We start from the raw sequence: 24,835 nt of genomic DNA on the forward strand, positions 1-24,835 counted from the left end.
TTGCCCTTGTATCACTGTATGAAATTATAAACTGTAAATGAGCAGTAAAATCTGGCAAAAAACCACAAACCAAAACAAACAAACAAAGAAACCAACCAGGATTGAAAAAGAAAAAAAATAAATCTGAAGCTGAAGCTTTGAGACATTATGCCATCAAAACACAGACATTTCTTGAACCATCTGGGTGGGTAGATTTCAATCAACTATGTATTTGCAAAATGTGTGGTTTGATCCATATGCAGAAATATTGCACTGAGCTGGGAAGTGACAAATCATAACACAGGTCTGGTGTAACTCCTTCAGAAATTCATTCTGGAGCTCCTGTTACCATAACGATGCTAATAAACTGGAAGTTGCACAAATGAAGAGAAATAAAAGTTGGTTGCTGGCTCAAATTATGATTTAGGAGGTCTCAAAGCCCCTGATGTGTACATGCACTCAGAGAATCACCAAATACATGATGCTGAATTCAATGAGAAAAGTGCTGATTAGGAAAGAGATTGTTTATGAAAGTTTTCTGGAAAACAAGGAATTTTAGACCATGGAATAACCTCACAGGAAAGAAGCAGAACTGCAAAGCTTGGCAACTGCTGAGGACAAAGTAACACCCTGGTGTAAGAGCAGACTCTCTGAGGTAACAGATCCAAGCACAACTCTTCCTGTGCTTGATGAAAGGCAGGTTAACATAAGAACGGGACAGCAACGAACATTGAATGTGACAGGAACAAGCCCCTACAACAGCAGCTCTCATTTTCTACATGACCTCTAATACTGCAATTGCCTGATCCATTCAGCTTGGTTGCACAAACGCCTCCTTGTCCCCATGACACTTCATTCTTACAATTACAACCTCTTCTATAAAATCAGGAATATATCTGCAGTTTTCCTCAAGTACAATTTATATAGCATTCCTTGAAATGCCAGAAAATTGGCTTTTCTTTCAGACCATGCACATTTTTTCACAAAAGCATCTCCAGCCCCAGTTTCTGCTGCCATAACCGTTTCGTAGTCAGAAGAATGGGCGCTAATTTAAAGTGTCAATAATAGAAAGTAATAAAAGCGTGACACATCCTGAGGCGCTGTGAGCTGCTCCTGACGGAGAGCCGCTTTGGGAGCACGACCCTCTCCCGGGTTCTGCCGGTCACTGTCTCACCATTATCGGATCAGCCCGGTCAGCTTTGCTGTTCATTTACTGCTGGGGGGTGGTGGTGAGCAGCGACGATGCTGAGAGCTTTAGGTGTTTGAAACACTTTTTTTACAATTAGGTTCTCCGACTACGGCTTGCAGAAACACCGCTCTGCTTCTTTCAACTAACTAATGTGTTTTCAGCCCATCTCCATTAGAATTTTAATACCAAACCAATCCACAACAAAACCAAAACCAGCCAACCAACCAAACCCCCAATCCGATCTGTTTCAGCACGCAGTCTCTGTAGATGCACATGAATGATAATTTTAAAACCAAGCATTAATGTAACACAACGCCGCTAAGTCCGCGTCGGCGGCTGGTCCTGCCAATCTAATTGCAGCTCGTAATCAGGGTGACTTTAAGGGAAAAACTCCCCATTGTAGGGACAATCCCCTCACAGGGGTCGGTCTCTTTAGAAGGACAATCCCTTCACAGACTCAATCCCCTCAGAAGGATAATTCCCTTATAGGCTGGGTCCCCTCAGAAGGACAATTCCCTCACAGGCTGGGTCCCCTCAGAAGGACAATTCCCTCACAGGCTGGGTCCCCTCAGAAGGACAATTCCCTCACAGGCTGGGTCCCCTCAGAAGGACAATTTTCCCACAGGCTGGGTTCCCTCACAGGCAGCCCAGCCGCTCCCGCCCGGCGCGCACCCCCTCAGCGCCCACCCCCTCAGCCTGCGCCCCCTCAGCCTCCGCCCCCCTCCCTCCCCGCCCCCTTGGCGCGCACGTGCTGGAAGCAAACACCGCGCGGCGCATGCGCGGCTCGGCCGCCCCTCCCTTACTCCCTCCCGGCTCGGAGCTGGCGGGGTCGGGGGAGGAGCCTCAGTCTCCGGGCGCCTGATTGACTGATGTCATTTCCCCGGCTCCGTGCCGCCCCAGCCCATTGGCTACTCACGGACCGCTATCTGCACCGCGCCGTCTGGTTGGCTGTTACCGCGCAAGCCATTGCCCTATCGCAATTCGGGCCACGCGGATTAGGGCCTCTAAACCCCGCCTCTTGCTCCAGCCCCTCCTGCCGCCATCACCAGCTCCGCCTTCCCCGCCCTTTCCTGCCTCCCATTGGTCCAGAACCGCTTCGCTCCTCCCTGTCTCCCGCGCGCTGAGCTCTCCGATTGGGTGACGGCCGAGCTGGCTCGTGTCCCCCCTCCGCGGCAGCTGATAAAGTTTTGTTCGGAGGCGCTCAGGCCCCGCCCTCTCCAGCCCGGCCCCGCCCCTTCTCGGTCCCGGCCCCGCCCCTGACCTGCCCGAGGGGGGCGGCCGTTGAGGCGCGCGCGCGCTCGCGGCGGCGGCATCTCCCGTCCCCTCCCGACCCCTCCCTCAGTCCCGCTCGGCGGCAGCGGCGGCAGCACCGTTGGTGCCGGTCTGGGCAGCGGTGCCTTCTTCTCCGCCTCAGCTCCGCTATCTCCCGGGCACGGTGAGCACAGCCGCGCGGAGCCGGGCTCGTCTCTCGAGCCGCCCGCTCCGCGAGGGGGGAGCCGGGGCGGTGCTGGGGCCGGTGGGGAGGCGAGGCGGGATGTTGGGCGGCTGCGGGGCTCTGTCCGCGCCCTGGCACCGCGGAGTCGCTGCGGGCGCGGCCGCCGCTCGTCGCGGCTGGCGCTGGTCACGCTTGTCACCCGGGACCAGGCTGGGCTTTCGCATCGTATTTCATGTCTGTCATATTGCCTGGGAAACTTCCTCAGCCCTATACAACTTCGAGCGAAAAGGCAAAAGAAAAAAGCCCAAGCCGTTTCATTTAATGTTACAGCTGCTGGAAAACACAGCCCGGCAAGTTCCTCTTAAAATATAATTGCAACATCACTCCTTTAGAGGAAGCGAGACCTGGAACATAGGACCGCAGGGAAAGCACTTCATCTCGCCTTTTGTGTAACGTGGGAAAAGACTGGGCTTTTCTGTGCCGTAGGACTCTCCGCTGGGAGGTCTGATGCCTTTTAAAGTATTCCGAGGCTTTTCAGAAAGATTTTAAGTGCAAATTGCTCCTGTAAGGCTCTAATTCGCTGAATTGGAAATGAGGTTGGGTATTGGAAGAGTCTGCTGTGCTGATTTTCTGTCATTTTGGGTAGAAAACGCAAATAAACCATACTGGTGCTGGACGTGGCTGGTCTGAAATTGGGGTATATTCGCTCGCTAGCCGATGGTTCTGACACCGCTTTCTGAAACTTGTGTGCGCTTTCTTCTGCCTTTGGCTTGACTGACCTTGCTCAGCAGAATCCTTTGTATCACTGCTACTTCCAAATCTTGTGTAACATCTGCCAGTGCTATAGAAATACATAATGTAGTATAGGTTTTGGATGTCCGTCTTGCTTCCTATTTGTTTTTTCTCAGAGATCTTTTCGAAACTCGGAGACTGAGATTAATGCTTTTCTTTTTTCCCCTCCTTTCAATTCAACAGATGCAGTTTATGTTGCTTTTTAGTCGCCAGGGGAAACTGAGACTCCAGAAGTGGTATGTCCCATTATCTGACAAAGAAAAGAAGAAAATCACAAGGGAACTTGTTCAAACAGTATTAGCCCGCAAACCGAAAATGTGCAGCTTTCTGGAATGGAGAGACCTGAAGATTGTCTACAAAAGGTGGTTCTGTCTCACTAACCTCGTAATTACCATACATTACAAACCGTGTATTAAGTAGCAAGAAAATAATGAAGGTTGTTTTTGTTTTGTTGTTGTTTTTTTTTTCCCTTCCCTCTGCTGGTTACAGAGAAGACTGACTTTTCCCTTGAATCTAATTTGATAACCAAGCAGGAGTTATTCATGTGTGGAAAATCACTCATGCATTTAGAAATGTACTGAAGAAATGAGCTTTCCTCTTATTTTCATAAGGAGTGGCAGTACTTCTTGGTACTCTGTTTAGGTTCACACAGTACATACATGCTTCATATTGGTACACATTTCAGATTTAGTAAGTGATAAAAATTTTATAAATATTTACCTCAAGCAGTGGCTTCAAAAATCACCTGAAAATGTAACTTGCTTTTAAAGGCTCATAGAAATAAGGAAGTAATTTTTTGAAGTATTTGGTGATTTTTTGTTGTTGTTGTTTTTTGTTTGGTTGTTTTTTGTTTGTTTTGTGTTTTTGATTTTTTTTCCTGTAAGTACCAAAAGGGATTTTTCATAATTGAAAACATCATGACCAGCTTTCTTTCGGTGGAAGTAATGTATAATTTTCTTCACAATAATTTCATTTTCCAGTTGTTTCCTAACCTTTCTAGGAGTATTTGGCAAGCATTTTTTAGCTTTGTGCTGATCTTTAGAATGTATCACAGTGTAGTGGTGTGACCATAATTCTTCTCCAGAAATAACAGTAATCCTCCTCCTGATGTGGTAGGCTGCATCTCTTCCAGCTAAAGGTGGTGATAGAAAAGGCTTGAGTTATCTCTCTTCCCTAGTTAGTTGTAAACCTGAGAAGGTTGATGCATTCCTGTTTTCTCATGGAGATGGTAGATAGTTTGTGCCCCACAGTAAATATTTTTTGTATTCCCTGTAGATAGGACAGAAAGGACTGGACGAGAAATGAGGAGTTTGTAACTCTTTTCCAGGATAACAAATGGGTAGTATTAAATATGTTTAGATGTTTTAAGTGCTGCTCTCATATATACATTGGTTTGTGTAAAGACATGCATGTGAGTATTGCTGGTCTGCCTAATGCATGTAGTTCTTCAGCGTGAGGAGGAAAGAGGAGGCACAATGCATGAGGCTGTGCTGATAGCATACAGAGTTTCTTCTGCCTCTCGATTTCCTAACAAAACTCCTTGAATGTGTATGTGGACAAGTTTGCTCAAACACTTGCTGTGCTTCCTTCTGTATTAATGCCTGCAAGTACCTTTTCAGCTGGGCATTCATGGGACACTAAATCAGAAAAATGAGGCATTAGTAGGCCAGTATGTTTCCTTCCTTACCCAGGCTTGAACGGCAGTAGCTGCTCTGGGGATGATTCCATACAGCTGCTTTCCCTCCCTGTTTGTTGCTGTTAACAACTACTTGCCATGTCCTTTTGTGTCTAGGGAGCTGGTGGAAATTTGGGTGGGATTGTGAATTGCTGAACGTTGTGGTGCTGTTGCATTTCAGTGGTGTGTTGTGGGTCCTGTGGTCAAGGAGAATGAAGAAATTTGCTGGGAGATGTCTACCTTGGGCTAAAAATGGTCTAAATACTGCAGTCTGTCTGCTGGACTGCTGGTGTGCACAGCTGACTGCAGTAGCTTATTTCACTCTCTGCAGACCAGTCTGGCACAGAGAGCCTACGAAACTGCTAAAGATGAGCTTGTATCAAGCTAATGAACATCTCAACTTTTTTTTGTCTGAAGCATCACCAGAAGGACTAGGTATTAGAGGTGATAGTTTAAACGTCTGTATCTGGTAACACTGATAGCTCTTAGGTCTGTAGGACTTGTTCCCATCATTGCACCATAATCAAGGATGATGAGCACCAACTACTATGGTTTCTTTGTAAAGGGTGACTTTTTGTAGCTGAAAGGCTAGTGTCTAAAAGAGAAATACACCAGAAGGAACTCTGTGGCTTGTGAAATTGCAAAAGGTGCTCCCAATTCCTCTTAAGCATCTGTAGAGGATCTCTGCTAAGATTTGTTCTTGTCTGATCTATTGCAGAGAAGGATCTGAACCTGCTGGTGCAAATATTTTTTAATATAAGTTATAAAATATGTGCCTATTGTTGAGTCTTAAATTATTGGAATTTAAGTGCTGTTTTTTGTTTTTGCTGTTTTTGTGTTTGTTGTTCACATGTAGGAGAACTGAACCTCAATATTATGAATATGAAATATTATGAATATGAAAGATATTGCAGCTCAAAGAATGATTGACAGTATCAGAAGTATATTCAGTATATTCAGGGGTCTCATCATACCTTTTTGCAGGAACAGAATGAACTCAAATGCAGAAGTTGGCAAGACAGTACGTTTAGCTCCCTTATGATACTTAACAGTTATTAACAATGTTGGACTATTTTGATTAGCCTCCTTAACTCTGTAGCATTTAATCTTTATAGGATGTTTCCTGAATCTTCAAGGAAATAGATCTTAAAATTAATCTAAATGTAGTTGATGTTGCTTTTATTTTCCTCTGGTTTCATACATGCAGCATTTATAATGGTTGCAACATAGGCTCAGTCATTGCCTTGTAAAGTTTTTTTCTTTCAGCACTACAAAACACAGACGGAAAGGTTCCCAGCTTTTGTCATGGTGCATGAATTGGCTTATATGTATTCTGTAGCTGTTTTGGAAGATAAACTTCTGGTGTCTATCAGCCTGAAAAACTAAAAAGAGAATGTGAGCTTCTAACTTCAAGAAGAATAGAGATTTGAAGTGACTTGCTGGGAAAATAAAAAATTAAATATGGGAAGCCAACAACAATTGTACTTTATGAAAATAGAGGGGGAGTCATCTGCAGACAGCTGATTAGAAACTTAAACACAGCTTATGTGTTTGCTCTTCACATTTTGTCATTTAAAAAGTAACAGTGGTTTTGGAGCATATAGGGTGGAAGTTCATGCAGCTTTCCCCCTGTGGCAGAAAAAATGTGTTAAATGTTAAAATTTATAATTTTGCTAAAGATGGAACTTAGGATGTGATTTTTTTTTTTCTTTGAAGACTTCTTCTCTATTTTGTGTTCTGGCAATATGAGTTATTTTCATTGTGTAGTATATTGCAGTCAAAATCAGAACTTGGAGAAGAACTTACTTTATATAGATTTTATTTTGTTAGCATTTAGCTAACTGCATTCATGGGACTTAGTTATTGTTAGTTACTTATTTGATTAAGGAATTAATTTGTGGCTTTGCTTTTATGTGTCAGTGTGGAACTGTATTTGGAATGTGATATTATGAAACTACCATAGCTTTTGCTGCTCTTGATGTGGCAGTTATCTTTTGCGTTTGCACAACATAAGCATAATCTGAGGTTATGTTAAAGACTTACAACAGAACAAGTTTTAAAACTTTCTACCCTCCCTCCACTGAAAGAAGCAGTGGAAGAGCCCATTGTGCAGGTATTGTGCCTCTTAAAGTATTGTGAACTGAAGGTACAGCCATGTGGCCAGTGGCCCAGCTTGGCATCATCCCTCTTTTTCCTTACGTATAACTTAGCAGCCAGTTGTACCTCTTAAAAAGTATTACTGTGGTGTTGATTAGGTAGCTTTGTAAAACTGGCTGAATACAATGATTACAGTGAATTAGATACTTGGGCTTGATAATTTTAATTAGATCAGATTTTTGTACAGGGTTCTAGCTTGTGTGGCATTAGGAGGACCTCAGTATGAAGAAGCAAGAGCTTTTTCTTTGAGAATTAGCAGTATCAAATTCTTGTTCATTTTGAAACTGCTGGGGGCTATAGGCTTGCTGAAATTAGAAACTGGAAAAGTGCTTCACTTTAGTAGACTCTGTCCTGGAGCCTCAGAAGTTCATCTTTTATTAAAGAAATGTGTAACGTTGTGGGACAAGAAAAAAACCTTTTGCCAGACACAGCTTATTGGTGATTCCAATTTCCGTTGGGTCAGGTATCAGCAAACCACAGATTCTTGGGCTCATTAAGCACTTGTCTGCCTTCTTGTTATTTAGTTCAGTTCTGCTTGCAACAAACTTTGTAAGCTTTAAACTTCCGCAGTTTAGGATCTACATGCACAGTGACTTAGGTGCTGGCAGACTCACGGCTTGTTTGCAGGCCTACCTGCTGACAAACTTCCAGGGATGACTTCAAGCACGTGTTCTCTCATCTAGGAGAGCACCACTGTACTGGTAGGGTTTGCAAGTTGTGCTCTGCCCACAGTGACCTGATCTCTCCAGCAGAATTACTGAACCTGGCTGGAAGAGTAGAAGAGAACTACAGAAACATTGCCTTCCTGTTTTGAGCCTTCCCACTGCTGAGTTACTGCAGCTCTTGAGGAGAAGATGCATGGATTTGTTTCCTATCAAAAAAAAATCCAGAGGCCATCTGTCTGAAGGCAGGAATTTGCATAAGTATTTATACCCGCTGTGTTACCTTTTTGTTCTTTAATCCTATAATACATTTTCAGGTGATTTTGTCCAAACAGTTTTTAGTCTCTCTGGTTTTGGTCCCCTTTCTGATAACTGGAGGATATTTATTATAAAATATTTTTCTAAATGAGGGTAAGCAGTTGAGTCTGAAGATTATTTTAATAATATTTAGTGAGATAAAAAATATCCGGACAGCAACAGGAATAAAAAAGGCAGAATGTTTCTTATAGACTGCACTTTATTTACTTTTGGGTATGTACCTTTCTATCAGGGTTTGCCTTTACATTGGGTGCATCTGAAAGGTTTGTCAGGCTCATTAGGAAGAAGCTGTTTCCACAGAGCAGAAATCTTTTTGAGCCTGAGTAATCTACTTGTCTTTGTGTGGATACTGTTCATGTAAACTTCTACACTTGGCAAAACTTCCAGTGTCTGTTGTGCATTATAAGTGAACACTTCTTTTCTGAAGCCCTTCCTGCAGGGGAAAAAAAATTAAAATAATGCCTTTGAGATTTTGGATCTGAAACATTCTTTGTAGTATGCTTATGCCCTTTGGTATGACTTGTTTATACTCTTCTGCCATTTGCCATTTAGGCTTATTAAATCTTCATTTGTTTTCTTTTGTTGAGTAGTGATCCATTAGTCATGGTTGCTACTTAAAAAATAAATACCCAAATATTCTCTGCATATAATAATAGATACCCAGGCCTCTGTTTGGTACCACTGAGTGGTTTTTGTTTCTTGGTCTTATTTCTCTAGAACTGCAGTTGGCAGAGCTTGAATGTGCAGTCTGCTCACTAGCTGCCAAATATGATCTGTTGAAAGTATGTTATGTTATCTTTTAAATGAGGACACTGAGAGCAGACCATTTTCTCAGAAAGTATTTTATATTGGTCTCCCTCTTTCCCGTCCCCCCTTCCTTTTCCATAAGATAGTTTGTGCATCAAGAGAGACTCTTAAGTACTAGGGGAGCAGAGAGGGACTGTCCCATGTGGGTAGAATTTGAGTCAAATTTGATTTGATAAGGTCTGCTGGTACACGGTTCAACTTGTGTTTAAGCATTGTAAGGAAACAGTATAACTGCACTTCATCATAATCAGTGCTGCTCATCTGAAGGTGATGAAAGGCTTTGTTTAGATGGATTTGGCCTGAGTGCTGGTGATTAGTGTAAATGTCAAATAATGTGTCAATGCTCTTTTTTGCTACAATGAAATATGATAGTGTGGAGCTTGACTTACAAGTTCTCAGTAGGTATGAAAGCGCGTTCTTTTCTTTATAATATTTCTTTCCAATACTTGTAAAAATAGTTTAGGCTCCTAATACCGATTCAATATTGCAAGCTACTACAATGACTGTAAATGTCCTTGAAAAATTAGTGAGGCATAAACAGAGCAATGTAAAATCAAAAGAACTGTGCTCAGATAGGACTTCTGATGAGCTGATGAATCCCCATGGTGAATAGATGAGAGGGAATGAAGGTGTCCTTCAGTAGATGTGTCTTCCTCTCTTCTGCCATCATGTTTTGTGGTAGGATAGGCAGCAATATTTTAGAGTAGTTTAAAGATTTTTGTATAAAAGCTATTCCGATTAATCTTTCATGTTGAAGCAGTAGCAATTTGATTTGGAGTAGAGTGGGAGAAGGGGGGACGTTTTTAGATCATAAATGGTACTGGATAGGTGTCTAGGAGACAAATTTCAACACAGCTGAAAATACAGCAAGGATTTTTCACAACTTCTAGCCAAAAAGTCTGACAAGTCCCAGCTGATAAAATCTGTGTAATGTTTAAAAGATTCATGGATTTCTCTCTATGGGAAACAACTATGTACCTTAGGCATTCACATCTGAATGACTTCTTTTTCAGTAGGGCTGGCTACTCAGGAGTGCTTAATGTGGCCAGTTGTCTCCTCTAAAGAGGCAAACAAAAGCTGTTTCTGGTTCATGTAAATTAGCAGTTACAACAGGTGGTACTTGAAATCTGATTTGTGCCATGTGAGACTGAAAGGCATATGGTTTTGACATGTTTGAAAAGACTAAATGAGGTTTTCAGCTTTCATTCCTGCTTTGTTTTTTTTTTTTTTAATCAGCTCTCTTTAAACATGACTTGAACAAATGTATGATAGAGCACAGTAGAATTGGATGGTCTTTTTGTTAAAGTGGAACTTGATCATATCTGAAGTGACAACTTTCCTGTCTTCCAAGATGGAAGTGGATTGCTATAAACCAACTGTTTGATAGCCTCTCATCAGTCTGATGCCGGGACAGTTAGTAGGGATTGAGTTGTTGACTTAGTGGTAATTGGGGTAGATGATATTGGTGTTGGAGTTCTTTGCATTTTTTTAATTCTCTATAAAGACTAAACTTGAATTCCTAATTCAGTTTATCTTTTTTGAGGCATTTTCTGTGGTTGTTAATATCTATTTATAGCTTACATGATGAAAGTTTAACACTGGATCAGTTGATTAATATACTGGTGTATGGATGTTACAGAGAGAAGAGAAAGTATCTCACCTCAGAACTCTCCCATTATGCCACAAAATAAAATAGATTTAGTTTTCCAACTGCCTCTTTGGCTGTTTCAGTTCTGTCAGCTTGTACATGTGTGTCTCTTCTGGTCTTTCAGCCATTCTTTGGTAGGACTTGGTTGGTTGTGATTTGGATTACCAATATGCTGAACTTGAGTATGAAGGACTGCTGAGAACATGCTACTGCTCAAGTGCGTTCATTTTGCTTATGCTTGTATGCTAACATCAGTATTATTTTGTTATTACAGATATGCAAGCCTCTATTTCTGCTGTGCTATTGAAGATCAGGACAATGAACTAATAACTCTGGAAATAATTCATCGCTATGTAGAACTTCTTGACAAGTATTTTGGCAGTGTGAGTTAGTTTCTCTGTACTTTGTAGTTTTGTTTTATGCCCACAGCACTTTTACAGGAACATAACCAACTAGTAATTGAAAAGGTGCATTTAATATATTTCGTGTGGCTTGCTTGGCCAAACTAAACTGATGGTTGCCTCTATTAAAATACAATATTTAATTCTTGATTTGGAGAAGAATTGTTATCAATCTGGTGTTAATTACCCGTATTTGTTTCATTTCATAGTAATCTTACTTGGGGTCAGATAAAACCTTACTCTTAGCGAGAAGCTTTTCTTCTCCCTGGCACTGCTCTAGTGTGAGCACTTCTTACAGAAGCACTTCTTACTTGCTTCCAGAGGAGGCAATTGGTTGTGAAGTGGCAGGAATGGTAAGGAAAGAGACATCTGCTTACAGCAAACACAAACATCTGTAGTAATGTACATGAGCTCTCCTAGAAAAACTGGTTCTCGTTCTGCCTTTCTTCGTAGTTCTTCTGACTATGAAATACACAGACTGAATGAGAAATTTGAGATTATTTGTTTTCATATCTTTCTGTAAGATTGCATACTGCAGGCAACAAGATAACTTTTATAGGGAATATTCTCTTGCATCTTGAATAGCTGTCTTACAGACTGCTGTGATTTGAAGCCTTTTTAACAGTGAAAGCTTTTTTCAGAGGTTGCTGTAGCTGTTTTTAACTCAAGCAAAAAAATATAATTTTTTTTTTTTTTCCAAGGTGTGATTTTATTGTTGTCCCAGTCCTTACAAGCTTTAGGCTTGATTTGGTAAAGTTTGGTTAAGCTGTGAGCAAGTGAAATTTTGTGAGAAGATATACATCAAGTGAGAGTATCCTCCCACTTTGCAATAATGCTTGATGTTCTTTTTAGGTATGTGAACTTGATATCATCTTCAATTTTGAAAAAGCCTACTTCATTCTGGATGAGTTCCTTTTAGGAGGGGAAGTTCAGGAGACTTCCAAGAAAAATGTTCTTAAAGCCATCGAACAAGCAGATCTTTTGCAGGAGGTAAGCAAATACAACTTCTCTGGCCAAAGTGTCAGCATGGTAGGCTGTGACTCAAAAACCTCCTGTTCCTCTAAGCTTCTAGGAGGTATTTTTTAGCATGCTTAGTATGTAGTTTTAGCTAGTCATCCTAAGTGTGAAATAGGATGGTGTTAGCTGCTGTTTTTGTTTGGTTTGGCATGTATATGTTGTAACCTATTGTGACTTTGTGTTCTGCTAGTAAATGCAAGTGGCTGTTTTGTGTTTATACTTGGATAATTGTAGGTCAAGATAATTTAACTTAGTGTTGTTCATGTCTTTCATTCCTTCTTTTTATTTATTAACCATTAGTTTTTTTGTCATACCTGATGCATGTTCACTTCTTTACTGTTTCATTGCTGAAATCCAGAAGCTAGACTCTCTTCTTTGAGACTCGTTCAGGTATAGTTCTAATTAGTTCTTAGACCTGCTTTTCTGCTATAGGCTGCTTACTGTGGAACATTTCCAAGCTGACAAAGCAGTAATAGTAGTGCCATAGAAACATAGAGAATAAAGTATAAGAACATTTTTTTTTTTTTTTACTTTGAATGCTTTTGTTAATTTGCTGTTATTGTTGAAGAACGGCAGATTGCATGTCTACCATTTTTTTAAAAAACATTTGATGTGAAGGGGTTCAATGGTATAGAAAAACTTCATGTCATTTCTCCATATTTCTCCATCCTATGCTGGTTATTTTGGGTTTATTTGATTTTGTTTGGTTTTTCTTCTTACTGAAATGTACACTGTTAAGGTCCTTGAATATCTAAATGGGAATAAAAAATTCTGGTGTACTGGGGGAATCATCAGTCCTGTGTGTAAGTCAGTGGAACATATGGTTTAACATGGATGGTTCACCTTTTTTTTTTTTTAAAGTGTACTGATGTTTACTGCCTAGATTCTATATAGATCCAAGCTGCTCTCTTTTCCCCCCTGTGTGAATCATCAATTTGTTATTTTCTCCTATGAATTAATTTTTAAATTCTCTTACAAGCCTTCTGTGCTCCACTTGATAGTCTTTTGTTGGATATAATATTAGTAGGATGGGGAAACACGTGGTGTTCTTTACCCTGGTTGCTGTTTTTGTAATCCTTTCAGAGTACAGGCAGATCCACTGCACATTAAAGTTCTTATCATGAACAAGGTCAGCCATTACACACAGATTTGCTACCCTATTTTTCTAGGAAGGAAATACATACACTTATTTACTTCTTGTGTTCTGGTTCAATTCAAGTTGTCCTTTACTCTTTGTAGAAATTACCTTAACCAAAGTCCTGTTGCAGTTTACAAAGACAGGAGAAAAATAATGTTTATTCTCTTAAAATCTTTTGCGCTTTATATGAAAACAGATATAACAGATTAGTTATATATTCCAATTTGTCTCCTGCAAATATAGTCAATTGTGCATAAAGCAGAATAACTGTATTCTTATTGTTACTGTTTTTGAATTTTATTTTCACTATTTTCTAGGGCTGTTCTAAAGAAATAATGTGTTTTATTCCTAGGAATTGATTACTATTTTTCTTTCTAAGCTACGAACATTCTCTTTTTACAGAGAATATAATTTCACATTAATATATCTTCAAGTTAAAAATCTTACACAAAGGGAAATACCACTTTTTCAATGTGAGACTTTTCCCTAGCCCTGATTGTTTTACTCTGATTATTCTTTCCCCGTCTTTAGGAAATTTTCAGTTGTCAGTGTTTATTAAATAATTGTGATTAACTTGAAATGTATCAGTTTATCACTGCACCACTGGAGTCCTATGGCAGGCTTTTATGTTTTTCATTCTTAGTTATATTGACATGAGTGTTGGTTAGGTATAAAGGTACTCCCTAAATAAGCATTTTAGTTTATAAACCCTTGAAAAGTCTGGGTTCATATTTAAATTGAGCTTCTAATAAATTTGGACTCTTTTCTTTGGAAGTTGGGTTTTGTATCAACTTTTACTATGTAAATGCTGGGTTTGAGGAAGAGAGTTGTTAAAATAAGTTTCTGACATATGGATAATTTTTGTTACTTAGAGTTAATATCTGCTTCCCAGAATACTTCAAAACTACCAGACTGAAACATAGTGTGATTCCAAATGCAAAACATATTTCTATCCGGGTTGTGGTGTGTTTGTTTTTGACCATGTCAGATTTTAATTATGGGCAACAAAGTGATTATTTTTATTTGTCCCTGAATATTCAAACTGCCAAACTTGTATATATGTACATATATACACACACACACATACGTAGCTGAATACACAATATTATTAATGGAATACAACGTTATACAGCATTACTAATTAATAATGCTACATGCATTTCTGTATGAACTGCCTTAAAGATGAGGAACTGTACAGAACACTTCTACAAAAGAAAATCATAACAGATACATTGACTGTTTGTGTAATGTTAAGAGGAAATACTCTAAGGCACAAATTGCTGAGTAGTGAATTAGTTCTTAATAGCCTTGCATACTTGTATTTTCTGTGGAAGTTTTCCAGGATGTACTTCTGTGTCTGAGCACCTACTTCAGTTTGTCGTAAAACTCTTGCTGCTATGAGGTCCCTTTACTAACTGCTAGTTTGTGGGATTGAAACACACTAACTTGTTAACCCCTCCCACTTTCACATTCCTGTTAGTTCTTCAGGAATGTACTTAGTTCAAGTATTCATTCCCTATCCCCTCCCCCATATTTATTACCACCTGATAGCTTATCAACAGTCAGTCAGCAATGTAGTGGTACCCACATGAGAGGTAGTAAAAGGTAATTAACTCCAGTGCTTCCATTCTTCCTTGTCACTCTATTGTAGAAATTCTTCTGTTCAAAAGAATGCTGTTACATGTCGCTGATCATTTTATATCTTGTTTGCTAGAGAGATTTTAACACTGAACTAGTGAATACAAAGGCGTGCACTGCTGACAAGGAGGTTCTAAGCAAGAACAACTCAATTACACTGAAAGAAATTGGTCGATGCCATGTGTTGTTGCATGAATTAAATATATACATATGATGTGTGGAACAGCTAAAAGATAAGCTTGTGCATCATTTTGTGACACTTGAGTTTTTTAAGGCATGGAACTACCAATGATAGATGTTCTATACGAAAGAGAGGATTTGATTTATTTCTTTCAAAAGTCTAATTGCCCTGGATTTTTTTTTTATGGCTTGAGTAATTCAGTAAGGTGCTTGGGAGTTTACTATTCTAAAATGCTAAAATCAAGGTGTTAATAATTCTAATACTTAAACTGAGCAGTCACATACATATTTTAAAGCAAATCTGTACAGACTTGCTGATCTTTGTTTGAAGTAGGAAAAATTTCCTAAACATTGGCTATGAGTAAAAATGGTTTTTGTTGATTATCCTATGTAAATTTTAGAAAAGTATTTTGGAAATTAGTCTCATTTTGTCCACCACTATTTTTTTGTAGGGTTTTTATGGATTTTTTTAGTATTTGATTGCAGAACATCTAAATACTTAAAAATATATGTATTTTTAAGAGGTATCTAAATGAAAAGGCCAGTGAGTCTTTCTGCAAATCTCACTTGCTTGTTTGGGTCACTACTTAAGTAATGATCAAAAACCTAAAAACTATGTGAACCTTTTTTTTTCTTAGGTTCTTGCAGTTTGGCCTCAGGCAGTATTTACTAGTCCTTCCACATGAAGAATAAGAGATAAGCTATCAATTAACCTTCTTTTCTTCACTATTTCAAGCCCTTGCCTCATCCTGTATCCAGCGGGGTGCCGACAGTGTTCATGTTGGCTGATTTGCCTTAGATGCTAAGGGCTGCTGCACAGATTTAAGCTTTTGGTTTTAGAACGAGCATCTTTGGAAATTAAACTCTGCTGAATTTCCTCTATATGCCATGAGAATTTTCTTAATGAAGATGAAATGTGCTTATTGGAAACCATAGGTTTGAAGGTATGCATAATAATAGGTATTGGGTTCCTGAGATAGGCCAAAACTCCTTCATTTTGTCATTAGCACTGGCAAAAGAAAATTCTTTTTAAGCCTCAAGTGGGTGGGAGTATAAGGGATTTTGTCTGGTTTAGGAAACAGCCTTTGTAAGCAGCTCTTTATTACCATTTGCCTGAGAAACTTACCACAATGAATGCAATTAATTCAGTCTTCACTTAATATTCTTTCTTAAATATGGACTGTCGAAATAGACTGCCTTCCTAAGCTGGCAGTGGCGTTATTTGCCTTGGCTGTACCTGTGGTCCCCTGAATGTGAAAAAAGAATGAATAATGGAATCTTTATTATGGAGATCCAACTGCCTTGAATGCCATCTGCTCTTCACATATAACTTCTATTTCAGTTTCAGGTGGTCAGCTTTGTTGGTCAGTTGGTCACTGCAATTTTAAGACATGTATCTGCTCGATTTCAGGCACAGATAATGATCATTTTAGAAGATATATGTATGGGGACCTATGAGAGTTACTGTGCATGAGAAATGATAGATTGTTAGTTCATTATCTAGGGATTAGGAAATAGCTATGATTTTTATGGATTTGGAATCCCTCTCAACTCACAGAAGAACAAGCTGTAGTGTTTTAGTAGCTGATGCTTTTGTAAAATCCGTTTCAGAAGTCAGTCTCTGGAGATGTATTTATAGAAGAAAGGGCTTCTAGTGCTATTAGAGTGTTTGCCACTCTCTATGATACTCAAAAAGTCACAACAAATGCAGTCCCAGGTGACTGGGAAAGAGGGAAGCTTTGTACCCATTTTTAAAAAGGGTAGAAAGGAGGACTCTGGAAACCACCAACCTGTCATCCTGACTGCTGTCTATACCTGGAAAGATCATGGAATAGATCCTCCTAGGAGCTGTGCTAGGGCATGTAGGGCACCCCTTCTATGGGTTGGCCTTCTGTAATGGAGCAGCTTCATCAGTTGGCCAGGGGAGGGCTACAGATGTTGTTTATCTGGGCACAGTTCCCCATAACATTGTTCCCTTTAAATTCAGGAGGGGTGGATTTGATGGGTGGACAGTTATAGCCAAAAGATAGTGATCAATGGCTTGGTGTCCTGATGAATTTCAGTGGTGTTCCTTAGGGGTCTGTAATGGGACCAGTGCTGTTTAATGCCTTGGCTAATGACATAGAGGAATTGAGTGTACCCTCAATAAATTTGCAGGAGACACCAAGCTGAATGGTGCAGTTGACACACGTGAAGGATGGGATACCATCCAGAGGTACCTGGACAAACCTGGAGAAATGGGCCCGTAGGAATGTCACAAAGTTCCACAAGATCAAGTACAAGATACTGCACCTGGGTCAAGGCAATCCCTGGTATCTGTATAGGCTGGAGGGTGAACAGGTCAAGAGCAGCTGAGAGGGGGTGCTGGTGGATGAGAGGCTGGACATGACCTGGCAATGTGTGTTTGCAGCCCAGAAAGCCAGTTCTACCCAGGGCTGCATCTGTAAGTGTCCCAGCAGGTCGAGGGAGGGGATTCTGCCCTTCTACCCTGCTCTGGTGAGACCCCACCTGGGGTGCTGCATGCAGCTCTTAGGAACAAACCTCTAAATACTGTGAATTTATTGCAGCAGACAGCTCTGTAAACCTTGATATTTCTGTATTTTTAATAGATACTTTTAAACTGTCCTTCTTGCACTGTGGGTTAGGCTTTCCTGTAAATACTTAGAAAATCATACTCTCATATTTAAAGCAATAGGAAGTATTCCAGAAAATGAATAGTAGAACCTGCATTACTTTTTCCCAGGTAGTAATGGGGGAAGAGGAGGTTAACACTTCCAGATTTAAGTATCTTCTTGAAAAAGTGGGATTGAGTATCCAGGAAGTTAGTATATCATGCTTTGACCTCTTCCCATGCTCAGTTGGGGGTATTTTTGGTTGTTGTTTAAGTGTGTGTGCATCTAAGATGTAACTAATTCTATTACATCAAAAAAATCAAAATTAGAAGATCAACAAGTTGAGGAAGGAGTCTTTCATAAAAGTTTTAAATATACATTCATTAAGCTTTGCAAATTGAAACATCAGAAAGTTTCAATTAAAAATAAGATAAATTAGCATTAGCAGTCCTTGCTGTCTTGTAACTATTCAGTACCCTCTCTGATGTGAATTCCAGTACTGATCAGTTTGCAAACTGTGAACTTGATCATTTATTGATAGAAGCCTTTTATTGATCATTTATTGATATAATACTGTTGAGGGTATACTAACAGTACACTGAACTCTTTGTAGATTATAATTTTAATACAGGTGTATTTATTCTGGGCATTGAACTGATAGAGTCTTTTCCAGAGACACTCTCCTGTCCTCAGCAATAGAAGCAATGTGTCAGGGTGGTGCAATGAAAATTTTAGCACTGCTGCTTGTACCATAGCTGTTTCCAGGAGTTCTGTCATGTGCTGCTGGTCAATTAACATACTAAATGAACAGTTGGGGAAGTCTGCTTTAGAGTAAGGAGTATCTTATTTTCAAAATCAGGTGCTCTTTCTGAGCACTCACATTAATCTACCTTTTAATAGAACAAGTTCATTGAATGCAGCAGAATATTGAAAAGAGCAGTGTTAATGTTTGGAGCTTGAGACTGTGAGGAGAAAATTCCATTTTTACTCTGTTGTCTGAGAAGATATGTCATGTTGCAGTGCTACTACCCTTTCCTAGAATTTTCACTTCCTGTGAGATGGTCTTAGAGTGCCAGAGAATATTAGGTGAAAAGGATTCGAAAGTCCCCAGGAGGCATCCTGTTGTGTTTAGCTTTAGATTCTCATTTCTTTGTGGTCTTTTCTCTGTGTTGTACAGATGTTGAGGCATATTGCTGGTATGTGTTTTATTTTTAAGGGAAAAGGTGTATTTTTTTTTTCCATGCTGTCTAGCAACAGTAGTAGTTCTGATGATGGATATCAAGATACAATAAAAATGTGTATATTAAATTTTAGGATAATAATTTGATATTAAAAGGCAAAAAGAAAAAGTCAGAGAAGACCTGTTGTTCACAACTCTTTGAGAATTCTAAGTATGTTTGATTAATAGATGAATTGATTAAAGTGAAAATGTTGAACTTTTTGCACGACATAAAAGTGACTATTCAGCAAGTAACAATGGTGACTTAAATATGAATTTTATGAGTTAAATTGTTTAAATTACTTCAAGAATGATAGGTTGAATAAAACTTTTCTTCCTGAAACAAGTCTTATTTTAATATTAATGTTAATAATAATACTGTGTGGCAGTTAATTACTGAATGAAATATATGTAAATTTGGTATCATCCTATCCTATTACACTCTGAATCTGTTCCAATAATGTACTGCTTTTAAGTCTCTTTAAAAAAGTAAAACCTTTGAATTAATATTCCTTCATGTACAACTGAAGCTTTCTAAAGAACTCTGTACAACCTCCTTTAAGGTACCAGTATCCTTTACCTGCTTAAGAAATGAAAAATAAACTTCAGAGGTTTTTTAGGGCACCTACATGAAGTCTTTGAACAGATGTTTTCTTCTGATGCATTTCTATTTGCTTTCTTAACAGTGGACTTTTAGGAAAATGTATTAAAATTGTATTAACCTAAACAAGAACAATAGCTGAAACAAATTTAAGTGAAATAACTGAATTTACTTTTGTATATTGTTTAGAATATTTTTAAGTCTTATTTTAAATGTAAATGATCTGTACATAATTGGGTGGATGTTGGGCTTTTATTTGCGCATTTTTTTAAATTTAGTAGTTGATACTACATTTTCACTGCTGCTTGATTTTGTTTGTAGAGCCAGAATGAAGACTGGGGAGGTTTGTCTGAGGATATCTTATGATTAAGAGCAGTCTAAGGCATTAGCCCTTTTGACCCCATCTAAATGATTGGTAACTACCAAGTTTACCATTTTGGTGGCATGGATTAAATGGGTGCTATGCAAAGAGCGCTGCACGTGTAATTAAGTCCTTGCAAGGGTAAACAGAAAATGGGTGATGGGCTTAACTTTCTGCAACACTTGCATGATGGTCTTTGAAGAGTGCTTTGAGTGTTTCCTTTTATTTTCTTTTTATGTACTAACCGCATCAACTTGAAATGTCTGACTTCTACTGGCTTTCTTTGGTGTTGATAATTAAGTGAGATAATGCAAGTAAGAGAAATGGATACCAAAGCTAATAACTAAACAGATGTTTGGCTTTGTTTACTTACAATCAGCCCATATAAACATGTATTTATTGGAAAATGAGCTGTTTACATCTGCTATGCAAAGAAAATGGGCCCTAAAAAGACTGGGCGCTGCTGCAATTGACTGTATATCAAAATGCCGGATGCTGCATGACAGAACAAAGCTTATTTGCATATATAGTGCATTGCAACATATTTTTGTCCAAAGCATAAGTGGAATACGTTGTGGCAGTCCTTCTAATAAAGGTAAGATTTTAATTTGCATAAAGCAAGTTTAAAACATACATGAAAATGATTTGCTGCAGAAAACTTACTTGGTATAATGATAAACAAGTAGTTCAGTAAACAATTTGCTTTTGTAATGTGGAACTGTGATAATAGAACTAATTTGATATGCAGGATATATCAGGATTTATATATATAAATATCAGGATTTAGTTTCCAGATAAAAGAAAACAATGGTAGCAGGCAAAAATACTTATAACATGTTCAAAACTAAATTCACATTTGGTGTATGGGTATTTTTACCACTTAGGAGTTTCCTAGGATATGATACAGCCATTGATCTGTGTTGGGAAGAGGGGAGCAGCCAATAATCTGCTTGCATATTAGACCTGAAGAATTAGGGCAGCCAACAAGTCATTTGTTGAAAACAATTATTTATGAGATTGGACATACTCTAAAACAACTGTAAGAAAAACCTAAGTTCTCATTTCCCCCCCACTTTTATTGCTTTTTCTATGCTCTTCATGATAACAAGTTCACATACAAAGTGTGATTCTCATGGTGAAGTTAGAATTGAAACTGTGCTTGTAAAACGTCTCTTGCAATTAGAACTTGAAAAAGCTACCTGTATTGTTTGGGACCTGTGCTACGAACAGAGCTTAGGAGTCCTAATCTTTTTTTGTTGTTGTTTGTCTCAGATGGCTACAAAGATCAATTCTGGCACGTACAAGCTCAGGCAATTCTGTATGACTCAAATTTATTTGCCTGCAGTGTGTCCCTGGGTGAATTCTGTCTATGGGCATAGTTTAGTTGAAAAAATGTGCTTTGTCCCCATAAAATTAAACACAGTGGCATTATCTAATGCCCATGGAATGCTACTTCTTGCCATGTACTGTTCCCTGGAAGGGGTGAAGGAATAGTTGCTGTGTTCAGGCCCTAATTTACAAGGTTGTCATGGTTCCTCAGAATATGGAGAAATAGAAATGGCATCTGCTGAGTTCAGTGTAGAGAGACAGATAGATGGTTGTACATTGTAAGAGATGGCGAATAGTTTGCCTGCGGTAAGGAGCTGCAGCTTGTAAATAGGAATGAAGATCATCAGGGTTAAAGAAAGATCTCCTGAGGTAAAGGAGGCTGCCTTCGGGCAAGGGGAGGAGTTTGACGCATAGCTTTGGTGTTCGGATTAACCTGATGTTTAATTGGTTATACAACTTCAAATTAATTTAATCCTTGTTACTCTTAAAGGCATAACCAAGCCCAGAATGAGTAGAACTTGTTGTTTTGTTGGCTGTTTTAGAGAGATTTTCTTGTAAACTAGGGTATTGAGGGCTATATGTTCCATGTGGCAGTTATAATAAGCCACATACTCAGAATTAGTTGGTTCCATAGACAATGGGGTGAAATTTGTGGTAAGCCTTGCATAATATTTAAAAACCAGGTGAAATCTTTATATGCATTCAAATTGTGCTGTGTAGAAATTCTCCTTTCTACTGAGAGCATTTTACAGTGGTAAAGTCATGGTCTTGAGTAAGGACGCAGTTTGCTCATCACCCAAACTCATGCTGACAGTGACTCTTGTTGAGGAAGCCAGATCTGTTCCTACTGCCACCTTTGTGTTGTGTCCATCCACTTGCCCTGTGGTTCTGGGGCTCCTAGCTTTTTATCCAAAACTTAAGCTTATGCAAGGCTAGCATGAGGGAAATGCCAGGAGAAAGAAAGCAGAGACATTGAGAAGGGAAGTAAAAAGCAGCTGCTTTTAGCAAGTCAGGACTTTGGCTAAAGCTGATGGTGCTGCTTTTTATTACATCCTATTTTCGTTTTTTTTAAATCACTGTATCTAAGTGCCTTAAAAAGCCAGTGTTTGGCACATCTTGTCCTGATTCACTGTGTGCTGTGAACCCCCAAGTCACCTTGCCTAGGTAGGTTCTAATTTACTTGTCATATGCTGCGCCCCTGCTGTTGGCCTGAGTCATAGGAGTGTAGCAAGGAGCTTCAGCAGCAGCATTGACTTTTGGAGTTTCCAGCTGTCCTTTTTGTCCTTCCTTCCTCTGTGCCAGAAAAACTATTTATACAACCATTCTAGAACTGGATTTTAGATCCATTTTAAATGATCCAATTCAAATTTCTCATTTTAAAAAACATATAGTCAGCAGCTTTTCTTTTCCGTGTTTGCAACTTGTGCCTGCAAACCTTTGTCTAAACAATTGTAAGAACGCAAAGTGCTGCAGGACCAGCAAAGAAGAGGGATGCTTAAATGCCATTACCATGGAAGCTGAATAATATTGGACGTGACATGGTTTGTTGCAGCAGTTTATTTTGGTCATCCCTTCAAAGATAACAGCCCTGCAGTTTAAGAAATGCTTCCTTAAGCAAAGGGGAGTAAGCGATGCAAACCTCTATCTGCAGTGCTGGAAGAAAACCTTAATGAATCCTTATGTGCCTAGTTGGGCAGTTTGCCAAACATACAGACACTGTCGGATTATCTGACGGAGAAGTCAGTGAATTTTAATAATTTCGTCTCTAACATCACCATACAAAGCATTCAGCCGTAATATGTGCTTAAAGCATTTGTGTTTTTGTGGTGGTGAGGTGGAGCCTCTGGTGGATTCTTAGAACCATTCTTACTGCTAAAGGCTGGGCTCTCGATTGTTCCTGGCTCGCTGCGTAGCAACTGATTGGCACATGTGAAGCAGAGCCTCCCAGAGCGATTATCACCTCTGAGCTGGCAGATCAGAGCAGCAGCTAAGAGGCAGGAAGCACCTACCATTATCGGGTTATAGTGCACAAAGCTTCAAGTGATCTTTGTACTGCTTTTGGGAGAGAGGCAGACAGGCCACTGCTGCTGTACTCTTCTGCTCTGGTCTGTTGAAGTGATGTTTTAGACTTGAAGTCTCTGCATATGCTCAGATGTTCTGCTGAATTAACATTTGTAGGACAACTTGCTGTTTCATACTCTAGTTGAGAATTCTGTAGACTGGTTTGCACTGATCTTGAAAATTTTATGTTTGTTTTCTCTATATAGAAACCTGCAGACAAGACCTTGACCAGGAGTTGCCATTGATGAAACATGCTTCTTTTTATTTGATTCCTTGTGTTTTTTGGGGGTTTTGTTCTTTTTTTGTAAGAGCATTATAGCTAATACTTAGAAGATACTTGAGACCTCGAAAGTGTTTCTGTGTTCTCTGAGAAAATACTTGGCTCTTCTTTGAAAGTACAAATAGAATTTTTAATAAAAATGCCCTAGTTGGAAATACTAAGGCCAGGCTAGATGGGCCCTGAGCAACCTGGCCTATTGAAAGGTGTCTCTGCCCATGGCACAAGGGTTGGAACTAAATGATTTAAAATACCCCTTCCAACCCAAACCTGTCTATGTAACCGAAGTTTCTGAACAGTTAGGTAACCAAAGGTTCGGAAACAGTTTCCTGTTTTGAAAGCCTTGAAGAGGCAAGTGAACAGCAGCAATTTCCTAAAGCAGCTGTTCATTAGAAATATTTCCTAATAACGATTCAGAAGTAGAGTGTAAAAGTAATTGCTTTTGAAGCATTGCTAAGGAAGTGCTTGTTAAATGTGAATCTCTACCAACTGCAAAAAATTAATCTTTCTGAACAGAAACCCTCTTCCTCTGCTCTTGATTTCCCCATAGCCTGCTTCTGTAAAATTCTTCCCAAACTTTCTTACACTCCATGGACCCACATCTTCTGTTTTGTTTGAGCTAGTGTTTTGTTAGATGCTGAGTGAGGAAAAAAGCCAGGCCTTTATCAAAAGGTGGCAGTTGCAGTTTTTGTGTGCAGTTTAACATGGCTTGACTTCCCAGGCTTTGTGCTGGTTTTGATGGGAAAGAAGTTAAAATTTGATAACCTAAACAAACCTTCCCTGAAAAAGACGTTGTTCTAAGTATTGGTGAAGTCTGTGTCACTGCCATGGGATGTCACCAGTAAAATGGCAGCCCTGCAACACACTGAACTTGAGACAGTTTGGCATAGACATAAATAATTTCTCTTTGTTGCCTGAGGAAATAACAGAGTTTTCTTGTCCATTACAGACATAGAATACCTTAAATTGCAGCAAGAAAATAATTCAGGGTAGATGTTAGGGAAATTTTCCAGTGCAGATGATAATGTAGCATTTAAGTAAGATTGCCTGGGGCACAATGTAAAGGCATCACTGGATGCCTGTAATAGATGAAATATTTCTCAGGAAAGTTGGAGGTATGCTGTTTGGGGGACTGGATTAAATAAAGTCCCTTCTAATTTTATTTTGGTTATGATTTTTAATTAGTTTGGGTCATGACAGAGTTGGCTGAGAAAATGTCATTTGGGTTGGACTGGCTAAATAGTTCTGTTTACTCAGATCAACTCTACCATTTTTCTAATTTAAAAAATCTCCAATGACTCAGGCTGACAATTTCAGAAAGTATTATTAGCTTTCTAAA

At 39.3% G+C, this 24,835-nt stretch overlaps 1 protein-coding gene across 6 annotated transcripts in view; it reads left to right on the top strand.

The window, feature by feature from the left end:
- The first annotated feature begins 2,438 nt into the window (after positions 1-2,438).
- The window catches only part of AP1S2 (adaptor related protein complex 1 subunit sigma 2), a 30,924-nt gene continuing 8,527 nt past the window's right edge, over positions 2,439-24,835 (top strand). For 3 of the 6 annotated variants that reach the window (XM_005516659.3, XM_014248966.2, XM_088051759.1), the window contains exons 1-5: positions 2,439-2,603; positions 3,579-3,757; positions 10,937-11,045; positions 11,916-12,053; positions 19,790-19,883. In XM_005516659.3, the coding sequence (XP_005516716.1) occupies positions 3,579-3,757; positions 10,937-11,045; positions 11,916-12,053; positions 19,790-19,834 (471 nt within the window). In that variant the 5' untranslated portion in view covers positions 2,439-2,603 and the 3' untranslated portion in view covers positions 19,835-19,883. Of the gene's footprint in view, positions 2,604-3,578; positions 3,758-10,936; positions 11,046-11,915; positions 12,054-12,438; positions 12,472-19,789; positions 19,884-24,835 lie in introns of those variants that run through there. The other 3 variants (XM_088051760.1, XM_005516660.3, XM_005516658.3) reach the window with 3 other exon arrangements.

Source organism: Pseudopodoces humilis, chromosome 2, assembly GCF_049639895.1.
Source record: "Pseudopodoces humilis isolate 2021_Gansu_Grassland_sample_001 chromosome 2, ASM4963989v1, whole genome shotgun sequence".
In the NCBI taxonomy this organism is placed as follows: Eukaryota; Metazoa; Chordata; class Aves; order Passeriformes; family Paridae; genus Pseudopodoces; species Pseudopodoces humilis.